The sequence below is a fragment of the Pteronotus mesoamericanus genome, unplaced genomic scaffold (assembly GCF_021234165.1).
Source record: "Pteronotus mesoamericanus isolate MK-2021 breed Mesoamerican mustached bat unplaced genomic scaffold, CSHL_Meso_final contig_181, whole genome shotgun sequence".
Classification (NCBI taxonomy): Eukaryota; Metazoa; Chordata; class Mammalia; order Chiroptera; family Mormoopidae; genus Pteronotus; species Pteronotus mesoamericanus.
The window spans coordinates 10,873,859-10,886,616 of NW_026555077.1; the positions used below are offsets into that span (position 1 = coordinate 10,873,859).

The 12,758-nt window shown below is 36.7% G+C and overlaps 1 protein-coding gene across 2 annotated transcripts in view; it reads right to left on the reverse strand.

Moving 5' to 3' along the window:
• Window positions 1-4,320: 4,320 nt before the first annotated feature.
• SSX2IP (SSX family member 2 interacting protein) overlaps window positions 4,321-12,758 on the reverse strand; it is a 45,443-nt gene continuing 37,005 nt past the window's right edge. Inside the window, exons 12-15 of one of the 2 annotated variants that reach the window (XM_054566830.1) lie at window positions 9,188-9,302; window positions 8,639-8,801; window positions 7,160-7,220; window positions 4,853-4,939 (exon numbers count right to left, since the gene is read on the reverse strand). In XM_054566830.1, coding sequence (XP_054422805.1) covers window positions 7,199-7,220; window positions 8,639-8,801; window positions 9,188-9,302 — 300 coding nt within the window. In that variant the 3' untranslated portion in view covers window positions 4,853-4,939; window positions 7,160-7,198. Of the gene's footprint in view, window positions 4,940-7,159; window positions 7,221-8,638; window positions 8,802-9,187; window positions 9,303-12,758 lie in introns of both variants that reach the window. The other variant, XM_054566829.1, reaches the window with a different exon arrangement.

Genomic DNA, 12,758 nt, shown 5'->3' on the forward strand with positions numbered 1-12,758 from the left:
GCAGATGGTAGGGTGGCAGGTTAAGAATTGAGCAATTTCACTTAAAGGGCCATACCAAAAGGCACTGTAGCAGTCTGGAATAAGTTGAAAACTTAGAAATCAGAAAAAATTTTAAAGACTTTATTATTTTTAGAGAGAAAGGGAAGCAGAGAGGGAAATATCCATCAGTTGCTTCTGGTATGTGCAGAACCCGCCACCCAGGCATATGCCCTGACTGGGAATTGAACAGGCAAACCTTTGCTTTGCAGGATACCTGACCAAGCCACACATCAGGGCAGATCTGGATTTTTAAGTTCTGATTTTACCACTTACTAGTTATGTGACCTTAGGTTCATCACTTAACATCTGAGTCTGTTACCAGCTCTAAAAACAAGGTTAATAATCTCTCACAGTGTTTTTCGAGCACCAGAAAATACATGTTCTGTGCATTATACTTTTGTAACTGTGTAAAACTACCATTTGAACATTTTAAAACTTCATATTATGAAAAGGTTAGGAGTCTTAAATACATTCCTTCTAAAAATTAAGAATACTTGAAGCCTTTACTACTCAGCAATAAATTCCTTGCACAGAGTACTATGTTTCACTGTGTTTTAAATAAGTAACTGAATGGATGAAATATTAAGCAATTACAACCTGTAACACTGTCATTTATCACCAATTGTCTATGTTTTCTCTATCTCCTAGTCTTGTTCGTAGATAGGCTAGGGTAGGAGGCAGAAGTTCTTGGTGAAGCAATGAAGGCGGACACCGTGTCTTTTCAGGTCAGGTCCTTAATATCCAACGTCATCTGCCAGTCCATTCCTTCCCCAGTTTGACGGCACTGAGGGTCGTGCGTTCCCGGTGGCGTAAGATGGAGGAAGACTTCCCAACCCATGCTCGACACTTCATGGGCAAGAATTAAACTTTTGTATTGAGCTGCACCAAGCTTGTTTATTTGTACCACGGCCTATTCCATGCTAGTACTCTGCAGGGCACCAAGCTATATAGGGTTGGAAATATACACAAAAACTCCCTACCCTCCTGAGAAAAGAGTTTTAGGATTTTGACCTGAAATTTAGTCTGTTTATGCCAATGAAGTGATTTGCTATTTGTTTCATTACTATTTTATATTTCTCACTAACAAATATTATGTATTTACATGTGTTAACCATCATACTGGGTATAAATGTCAATAGTCCTGCACATAATATATGTGAATATTGAGGATATTTATGAGTCACTGGCATTACAGTAACTCCTAAGATCTCTGACTCAGTTATTTATAAATGTTAAAAATTAAAAAAAAACTCTTAACCAGACAAGTAAAACTTTTTATATAAATCAAACAATTTAATCAACAGTTCACTCCACCTTAATTTACATCCAGCCTTAAAAAAAAAAACAACACTGTATTTAGAAAAATGACTAGAAAAACCTATTTCATTATCCTTATCTATATGGCCCAAAACTTTGTAAATAACTTTCTCTGCTAAATAATATACATTTTTGTGGGCAGAAAAATCTTATACTGCTTTGCAGGTCAATATTTTGTTAAAAACAAAATAAAAACAAAACGCAGCAAAACAAAACAATAATTTATCAATTCCATAGTACTTCCCATAGGAAATAATGCAAAGACTAACGAATGGAAGCCCAGCTGGGTCACTCCTGGGAAGTCCTGGAGTAGAACAATCAGTCCAAGTATTAACAGACATTGCCTGAATAGCAGGCATGACTGTTTTTACAATTTAGGTTTACAGAGCTGGTCTTCCACTCCACTCCACTCCCCAATTCAGTGGCAAGGAGTGTGCTTAGCTGTCTTCCAATCCCCACTGACTAGAATGGATAAATAAGTCCTGACATACAGCAGGTAGTTTATAAATGCTTATTATGAGATTGGGGGGGAAAAAAGGGGGCAAACACACAGAAAAACATATTTACTAGACTTCCACGACCGACACTTAATTTAAATCCAGTCTAGAAATAAGAACATGATTTACACTAGGCAACACACAGTGAAGGTTCTTACAACAGGGCAATCTGACGAAGGGCTTGCTAGCGCACGGCATTCGGGGAGTGCACTCCTCTCCCGCTCTACCGGCGGTGGGGGTCGGGGGCCCCGATTCCACTTTCCTCCTCACCATGCACCATGGCATCGTTTTCCCACCAAAACCATGCTATCACACGTCTTCAAACAAGTCCAGCAAGGAAGGCAATATGGAACTCTAAAGTAACAATAGTATTTTAATTATACTATGAGGAAAACAATTTTCTCTGGACTGGTCTATGAATCTAAACACTTAATACATTGCTTCTACAAGAAAACACCTATTTATTAAGTTAAATTTTAACCTTAATTTTCTGGCATGATAATTCTATTGTTTCTCATCATCATAAATTGAAGGTACAAAAATTTAAGAGTAGGAAATAAAGGTTTCCTTTTAAATTTTGCCACTTTTACGTTTTGAAAATTCAGTATGGAATATGCCACATAAAAACAAACTTCAAGTACAAAATACTTCAGGTTTACATATTGATAAACAAGGAAACAGTTAAGATTATCAGGATTTTCATGCTGATGTCCACTATGGTGCCATTGTCTAATCAGGCAAAATGTCAGACTGCAGTACAGCTGAGTTTTTAGTACGTTGCAAATACCCAGAGAGGGAAGGAAAACAAAATCCTAGCAGTTTTATGTGTGAAGTCAAGAGTTTTCCAAATAGCAGCTATTCCCACATCCTGGGAAGTTAGTATGACCAGGATTCGTTTTGGAGTTGGAATGTAAAGTACTAACACTGTTAGGTAAAACATAAAACTTCCAGCAGATCTATGCTGACTTTCATCAGAGTACAATGCGCCTGGCCTTTAATTTTACTGTTTCTTTCACACCTTAGATTTTAAGGTAAGTCTCAAGGAATTTTCTTTCCAATATGAGAATTCAATCCATTTTGAAATGTTAACACAACAAAAAACAGATGCTGCTTTGTAGAAACCCAATGTCACGGAATGCAGTATTTCCTAAAGAGATTTACTATAAAATTTGAATGCTCATTTCTGGCAAAGTATATCACAGAAACTCCTGGGGGAAAAAATTCTAGACAAATGTACTGCTGACTAAAAATTTCTGATTGCTTTTCTTTGATCACATTATTGTTTGACAGCAAAAGAATGATATCCCAGCTGTTTTCCTTTGGAATATGAAACAAACTGAAATGTTGTATCATTTTCTAATATTTTAAATGGTAAAGAAAGGACCATGCATCAAGCCAAAGGTAGTGAACGCCTAATTTACTTCTGTTCAAAAGCTAGATTTTTTGAGACTATAAATGTGATTACTTTCTCATGGGTCATTACATTAACCTTATAAGATACTTGATGATATCCTATTAACCTGGAAAAAATGGCTGCTGCTATACACAATTCCAAAGAATTAGACTATATATAGTGAATGAATGACAAAATTACTTTTTAAAAAAAAATATGACCAATTTACATGGAACAGCCACTGCTGAGCTGGTAGAAAATGGGCCTAAACTACAATAGCCAGCGAGGATGCGGTCTGTGCAGATTTCTGTGTAGAGAGACAAGTACGGTTAGGCACTTAAAACTTCTTGATGAGAGTTCTGGAAAAAGCCTGGGTCTGCACGCATTATTATTACTACTATCAATAATAACATATATGAAGAAACATGCAATCAATTCGGAAAATGACACGACACTAGTTTGTCCATAGTATATCTGGATTATAAAATCGGATGCTTTTACACTGCCTGATTTCCTTAACATTAGTGGCAAATACCTCATTGAAAAAGTACTGATAACTACACAAAGCCTGACCTTGTTACAGTACGGGTACCCATCTGGTAAAGAAAATACCACCATCCAAACATCTTAAATATCTTAATAGTTTCTATTATTATCCAAATAGCTTGAGCCAATATTTTTAAATTGCTTTCTTCAAAGGTACTTTTGTTATCTTACCTCTCTTACCCTATAATCAATACTCCTTTGAAAAATTATAATATCCTACATATATAAAAAATCTAATGCTGTAGAATCTCAAAAATGTATGTTAGTAATGTTTATCTAAAGGACTTGGCTTCATGGAATAGCTTGAGTATTTATTGCTCAAATGAGTTCAAAAAAATTCTTACAACATAATGTGGCAATGGCTCTAATACACCTGTAAACAATACCACTAATAAAAATTTTATTGGCATGAAATACTATAATTATGGATGTGTAAAATTTTTAAATCTTAAAGCTTCTTAACATAATCATGTATATCTATATACAAAACATACATAAATTTCACTTTATTTAAACCATGAAAGAGCAAATTTCAAATCACACTAAACATAATAAATATAGAACTTGCTTTGTTAAAAATCTACAGTATACATTCAAGTAAAGGCTAAACTCTCAATGCCAACTATATATGGGACAAAATTAAAACATTTACAACAATCAGTTTCCTAAAAGTGCTATTTTTAATAACTATAAGAGGAAACTCATTCTAGTGCTTTTGTTTCCATCCAAACATCTATACATTCCTTTATTCACAGAACCAGATGCTTCTGTTACTAAAAATACATATCCAAGCCTTTATATCCTTTTAAATAGATTTAACATTTTAGTTCTTTGGGGGAGGAACAGGAAGTCCAAACAAACAACTCAGGCCACCTTAAATTATTAGAGATGATTGACTTTATGACACACCCTGTTTCAATTTAGATGTGAAATGTGATGAACATGTTAATGAAAAAAATCCAGTCCGCATGTCTAAGGTAAGTCATCTTTTTCTACATGAGAATTTGTGTAGGTCAAGGAGCACCCACTACAGCAACCTTCCTGCGATCCAGGTCTTGATGCCACGCTCCACTTCTGATTTGCACATTCTCTTCCGACCCGATTTGGTTTAGTCTCTTCAGGAGTTATATTCAGCACATTGATTGAACTATTGGGGAAAGAAAGGTAGATCTTAATAATCATCACCTCCTCCTTTCAAACTTTAGATACGCCTCCAAGTCTAAAGGCTGAGTGTTCCCTTGTCCCATGCTCAGTAAATTTTAAGTATCCACTGGTGAAGAGCAAAGAAGTCTTTGAAAATAGCCTAACAATTCACTTTTATCTTATCCATCTATTTATCTCTTTCTTTAGTCTAACTCTAAAGCACACTGCCCAACTAAAGCCCAAGACAACATGTGAGTTTTGAAAGCTAATGTTTCCCATATCCCCATTTTTCCGCCACTGTTTTCTAATCTCTTCATGTTTACTTTCAGTACTCATCCATCTGTTCATGCATGGTTTCATCTACCTATCCATTCACAACCCATAGAGACACTTAATGAGTGCCTACAAAAGTGGTTAAGCATCTATACCCAATATGGACCACTTACTGTGTCACTTTGGCAAGTTAAACCTCTCTGTTCTTCAACTTCCTCAGTCAAAAAAAAAATAATAACAGCACCTATCTCAGAGGGTGGGCTAGAACTAAATGAATTAGCACACACTATGCACTTAAGACAGCGCTCAGTTCAATGTGCCAGGCCCTAACGACCTTTGTGTCTGAACACAGACACAGTTCCTACCTTCCGCAATACAATCGGAAAAGTACACTCTCCAACCAGCTTCAAAACAAAAAAATCTAGTTAAATGATTACTTTCAAATTTACAGGGGTAAGCCAATGAATAATATATTTTTATCAAGTGAATATTTTATGTAATTTTTTTCACAGAAACTTTTTTCCTAAATGTTCGGACTTTGATTTACTAACAATTTTACAATGAAGCAATCTTAAGAAAAAATTGATTTACTTTAATACTACAAATTTAAACAAAAAACATTATTAAAAGATTGCCAAAAAAAAAAAAGAGGAATTGCTTATAATTCAGCCCTCAGAATCCCTGCCATCTCAGATGAGGTAAGATCAACGATCAACTAAATTCTCTAACTTAATAAGTACATAGTTACTTTGCATGGAATCCCCACACAGCCTTTCTATAAAATTCCATCCTATAGAGAAGGAGCAATGAGGATGTTATAGAAATTAGCCACAAATACTCCTAATTATTTTGCTATAATCTTATTACAAACCTAGATCCAAGGTGCTTCAGGAGCAGGAAGCCAAATTTACCAATTAATACAAAATTTCAAGCCCTGGTCAGGTGGATCAGTTGGTTGGAACATTGTCCCGGACACCAAAAGGTTGTGGGTTCGATCCCGGATCAGGGCACGTACACTGGCTGTGGGTTGGACCCCTGGTCAGGGAGCGTGCAGGAGCAACTATTCGATGTTTGTCTCTCACATCAATGTTTCATTCTCTCCCCCCTGCCCCGCCCCCTAAAAATCAGTAAAAACATATCCTTGCGTGAGGATTTAAAAAGAAAAAAACACAAAACTTCAAGAACTACATCAAACTACAAAGGCTTCTCTCCTGATTAGTAGTTATACAATTCTTTTTCTATGTTTTATCCTCAGAGGCCAGTAACTGTGAATAGCTTAATGAAATTTTTTAAGTTCAAAATTCTGCTTCTATGCTACTGATGATTTATAGTATAAAACCTCGGAATACAAGAAACAGAAAAACATTTTTATAATCCATTTATGTTTACATATATTTTTATTTTTGTAACCTGTTATTAAAGGTTCACAATGGACCAAGTATTATCTTAAGTGCTTTTAAACATACGCTGAGACTGGCTGTCACCACACCCTCTGACACAGGTGCTGAATGCTGGACTTTTATTAAACATAAAACAGTGTCTTCAAGAAATACTTAGATCAAATGTTTATAATTAAAAATAATTATGTAAAAAGGTAAACATTTTAAGTACATAAAAATAATTGAGGCAACTATGCTATGTTCTGTTTTAGACACAAAATGTATTACTCGTAAATGGTAACTAGAATGTATGTCTAAATTTAGAGTATGTATAAAACTTAGACATAATTCTAGTTACGTATGGTTCTGATCATCTAATTTGGGTGTTTCAATAACATTCTATGTAAGAAAACACTCTGTGCTTACATTATTTTTTATTAGAAATTAATTAAACTTTCCCATATTCAACCCATCAGTCAACCTACTAGCTGTAACTGCAAAATGATCCTTTTAAATTCAAACATTTTGATCTTCATGTTATGACCCTCATCCCAATTACCATCATCTCTCACCTCTGCTCCACTAATGCCTCCTGAGTCTCCCAGCTTATATTACTGGCTCCAAGAAAGTTTCCTATGTAATAAAATGGAGTAATCTTTAAATTTTTTTCACACTCCTGCTTGAAAGTCTCCAATACTCTTCCAATGCCCTTAAAATAATATCTTGACCTACAAATACAGACTAAACTATTTTATAAATAAAATCTCAAGTGTATATGAGGGTGGGGAGCAGAGTGTGGTTATAAATGAACGATATTATCATGAGTTGACAACTGCTGAAGCAGAGTGATAGGGATTCCTGACCTTATTCTCTCTACACTTACATATATTTGAACTTACACATAACAATGTTTTAACCCCTATCTACTCACCTAGCACCTTACAGGATATGAACCCCCTGCCCACTGCCCCCTCTTGGTCTTGCTTGCTAACTGCACTCACCACCCACACACAGCGTGCCCGCCTCAGGGTCCCTACATTTGCCTGGAGGGTTCTTCCCCCAGCGCCTCTTTGCCCCCAGTATTTACTTAGAGTCCTAATCCTTTCAGAAAGCAACTAAACGTGGATGTCTCATCCTTTTTTAAAGTTTCCTATTTTTGTTTTAAAATTCATCTGTTTTAACAACTCTTGGTCCGAGGGCTGGGTGGCTTCTTCAACACTTCACTCCACACCAGTGTCTTACAACCACAGGCCCCGTGTGCGGCAGGCCTGGCTCCTCTTTCTAGGGCGCCTGGCAAACTGCAGGCCTTCACCTCTCGCTCCTGCTGTAAGTGGCAAACAATTGCCAGCATGCTTTTTAACACATCCCTGAGTTCTTTTCTAGTCGTCTATATCACTAGGAATGGTCTAGCTGCTTAGTTAAAACTCACTTGGAGTAGGCTGTGTGGTAGAGAATTGATATTATACCTTAGAAAATGATTTAACGACTTGTGACAGAGGAAAATACCAAAATGGAGCAGATAAATAGCAGTATGTGGGTGTCCTGGGATGGGGAGCAGCTGTTTCACCCTGTCATCCTTGGGCGCAGGTCCCACTTCCCCATCCAGGATGAGCGGGCTTTACTGAGCGCTTTGCCCTTCAGCACCCATGAAATGGGCACACGAAAGAAACTCTGCAATATGTACTCTATCAAAACTGTCAAAAAAATATTCTTCTATTTAATAAAATTAAAGTACTTAAAATATTACGTGACTCCTGGAAATAGGACTATATTTTAAATTGTATTTTATATGTGAATCTAAATAAGAAGAATCACATTATATCATTTTGTTTCCAGAAGACGGGGACCAGATCCACCTTGCTCACATCTGCATTTCCAGCACCTAATGGTTGTCTATACATAATGGATACCCAATAAAAATTTGCATAATGAATGAATCAATCTACTAAATCCCAGAAAGCCTCTACTGTTGCTAATACTGCAGAAAGGCCAATTCTTCCTTAGAGTTCTAGGGATGGTACATATATATGAGATGACCTACAGAGCAATACCTGTGTTCTGATACACAGGACCGTGTCTGGCCAATGTCGGAAGTCGATGGAGAAGCAGGAAGAGATTTGGTAAATTTAGAGGTACAAACTGGAGACCCGTTAGACACACTGTGAGGCTTCTGTCGTGGCCTTGAGTGCACGGTAAGATTGTCCTGATCAGAACCTGTGGGACAAAAAAAGGCGGTGCATATGGTGAGGTATTAAATACAGTGAAGGTGGTTACCTGTGATGAATCATTTGTAGCTCTGAGCAAGGTATGACACAGTGAGACAGGCAATCTTTGTTATACAGATTCCAAAAACCTTTAGAAGGATCTAGTTTTAAAAATACTTGTTTTACACATTTTCAAAAACTTGACATCATCACACAACAACAGTGGTCCTCGGTATGCGCAGCCCTGTCATTCCCATTTTCACTACAATACATATTAATGTTGATTTTTTTTTAGCTCCAATTAGAAAGCTCTTACTTGTGCTCTCCAAAGCTTGATATCAATAATTTACAGTTTTATATCAATAATTTAGATGAAAGAGTTTATGAAGTACTCACTTCCTGAGAAGGCACTGAAAAATCTCACATTTTCTGAATTCTGGTGGTCAAAAGTAGTCATATTTAAGAACTGTTGCTTTAACCAACTGGCTCTTTCTTCTTCAAATGCCTTTCTCTACCATAACAAGCAAACCAAAGAAATATTGATCAGTATTTTAGCATTCACGTAGTTGCCATTTCACATGATTTCTCTAGCTACTTGTGTTTGTCTTCTGGTTATCATGCATGTATTTCTTAAGACATATGAATTAACCTAGAAAATTTTTTAAAAACTTAAGAAAATTGTTTTAAAAAGTCACCCATTTCACCTAAAAAAACAACATATCACTATTTTTCACATCAATTTTGAGTAAATTCAAATGAACAAGGCAAAAAATTGTCATATTAGCATAACTTTTAAATATACAGATTATAACTTTTGCTATATTTTATAATATATATATAGTTCTAATATAATAGAGAACATTATAAATATAAAACCACAAAAAAACAGAAAAAATACCCCACTGTAAATTAATCTGACGTGAAAAAGGAGGTCAGGCTTTACCAAGCATAGCTGTCACCCTCCAGCCGTCTGCCAGCACCAGCAGCCACCACTAAACCACAAGGGGGCACACGTCAAACCTCCCTATTCCACACAGCTGATGAATCCTATACTAAATTCTCTCCCACCCCTCAGGTTTCTGGTCCTTCCTTCCTGCCCATCCTTCACTGAGCCTGGTGTCCCCCGGGGACCAGAGGCAGAGACATTCTCATGCTGGCAACTGAGAGTGTATGCAAAGTAGCAAGAGTGTCTCCTGGGGGAGGGTGGGGATACAGGCTCAGAAACAGAGGTGATCCTGTAACAGAGAATGCTGGCGCAAATTGTCCTTGTTTCCTGAGGAAGACAGCTATTGATGGAGTAGATTTTTATAACTTGGAGAAAATCCATGACAGCTATTTAAAATAACCAACATGTATAGCCTTTCACTCATAAATATTAATATAAAATCAGGCATCACCAGATATTTGACGAAAACTAATAGCATAGGAAAAAAGGCCAAGATCGGGGGACGAGGGAGGAAAGAAGGGGAAGGGCCTAATTAAAGAACAAGTACAAATGACAGATGGACAGGAACAACAGGGTGGGGACTGACTGTGGGAGCCGGAGGGTGGGTGGAGCAGAGGAGAGCAAAGGGGAAAACGGGGACAGCTGTAATAGAAAAACTATAAAAAATACTAAAAAAAGAAAGAGAACTGATCATGGACATCAGTTCAAGAAAGAAAAAAATCTTTCTAAAAAACTAGAATACAAATTATGGGACATTTACACACACCTATAATACAATGCTATACAAAGAAAAGCAAAAAAAAAAAATAAAGCTATTAAAAACTTAAAAAGATAAACTCTGAAATAAAAATTCAGTGGATAAAATGAGTAAGAAAACTGACCTTGCTGAATACCAGGTTGGTGTTGCATAAGATAAACGTAAGAGAATAGCCCCAAATTCAGAATGTAAAGTTAATCTATAGCTACAGTCAGAAGGGCAAACATTTGTCTAATAAAAGTTCTATAATGCAAGAGAAGTCAAAGGAAGAAAAAATAGAGGACAGAAGAAAATATCCTTAGACTAAAGAAATACAGTGTACCTTTGAGGCAGGAGACAGTCAGGAAGCAAGAAACTCCAGAGGTGCCCCAGGGCTAAGATAAAGAACATGGATAAAGGGCGGAGACCCTGTTCTAAGACTGGTAGTTTCTGCATCTGGAAAAGCACTGAATCCTAGTGAATCAGGACTGCACCTGTGCAGAAGATGCTACCTGACCCCTGCTTCATTATAATAGTATTATAATAAATTAGCCTTGTGGGATCCCCTTCCCAGTAGACAATCAAGGAAATCCTGGGAAAATCCAGCCTAAGGCATAAAAGCCCTCCAGCCTCTGAGTTGGGGGCTGTTGCTGCTGCTGCTGCTGTGAGGCTCTGCTCTGCTCCGCTCTGCTCCGCGTTGGGCTGCTCCCGTGTTCTGTGTGGCTTAATAAATCTGCTTTTTCTCGCTTTCTGCTATAAACTCCGTGTGTTCAGTTCAATTTTTTGTCCGCAGTCACCAAGAACCTGGTTACCTGTGCCCACCTGTGACACCTTCAGCCTAAAAGAAGCTACCTAGACAGGTTCTGGTTAAACGTCAGAACTTTACAAATGTAAAATTCCAAAAGCTTCCAGATATGGGGGGAAAAAATAAAAATACACGGTAGCTACAAATTAATGTGAGTTATATTATAGTCAGGCTTCTCATCAGCAAAACCAAATACTAGAAGAAATGAAGTAACTTTTTCAAAGTTTCAAGGGGAAAAGTTGGAACTTAAATTCTGTATGCGGACAAACCAATCAAGTATGAATACATTTTTATATATTCCAAAATTCAAAATATTTTTCACTCACACACTAGTCATGAGAAAATTAATAAGGTAATACAGCTCACTCAAAAAGAACCCCAAGAAAGGGGACGCCACGAGATACAAGAAACATGGCAGCTGCATCCGACTCAGGAAATCATAAAGGAAGCGAAGTGCACAAAGAAAGTCAAAGAATTCACACACACAGTGATACACAGAAGATTACCTTCCGGCTGACAGTGTTAATAATATAGAATATTTTCTATGTGTCCAAACATACTACTTGGTTATAAAATGAATAAAATTTACATAATGATGTTATCAATGTTCTTTCCTGCTTTTCAATTTTTAAGTGTCAACCTTACACAAAATGCTTATACCTGGGTTATATTACAGGACATAATATAAATGTGGTAACACTTGACAGTGAAAAATAGTATCATGAAAACTGGGAAGTGCCAGGGAAGAGAAGTGGAATAAGCGTAACTAGGAGAACATCATCTGTCATTGCAAGGATAAACTAATACTGTCTGAAGTTGAGTGAACATGAAGTAGAAGCATTAAACAGTTTACTTAAAAGTAAAAAAGTCAACCAGAGTTGACAATATTTTTAAAAAGTAATTTAAAAAAGTAACAATATTAGGAAGAAACCAGGTGTAGTAAGGAACAATTAAATGACAGGTACGATAACGGCATTAGATGCCTTCTCTTTGGGAATCAATACACTGGTATCAAGAAAAAAAACACTGACCAATATTAAAGTTCAAATACTCCTTCCCAGAAGAATTACAAACAGAAACTTATAACAGCAGTTACTTTTGAGAAATCAAACTGGCAATAAGAAAGGAGGGTAATTTTCTCACTTTGTAGATTTTTGTACAGGTTGATTTTATTTTTTAAACCATGTCCTGACATTACTTCTGTAATCTTTGAAAGGAAAATCTGTAGATAATACACTGCTAAGTTAAAAAAGCAAGCTGTAGAAGAGCATATACAGCAGTCCCGCTGCTCACTGGTAAGGCATACCCCTGGGTGGGGGCTGGAAAGAGGGAGGACTTCATTTTTTACCATACTTCCTTTTTCAAAAACAAAACAACAAACATGTTCATTTGTACTGTCTTCTGACACTATTTCTACTGACAATGGATAGATGGCACATGCCCAAATGACATCTCTCATGGGAGGCTGAACACTTAACAG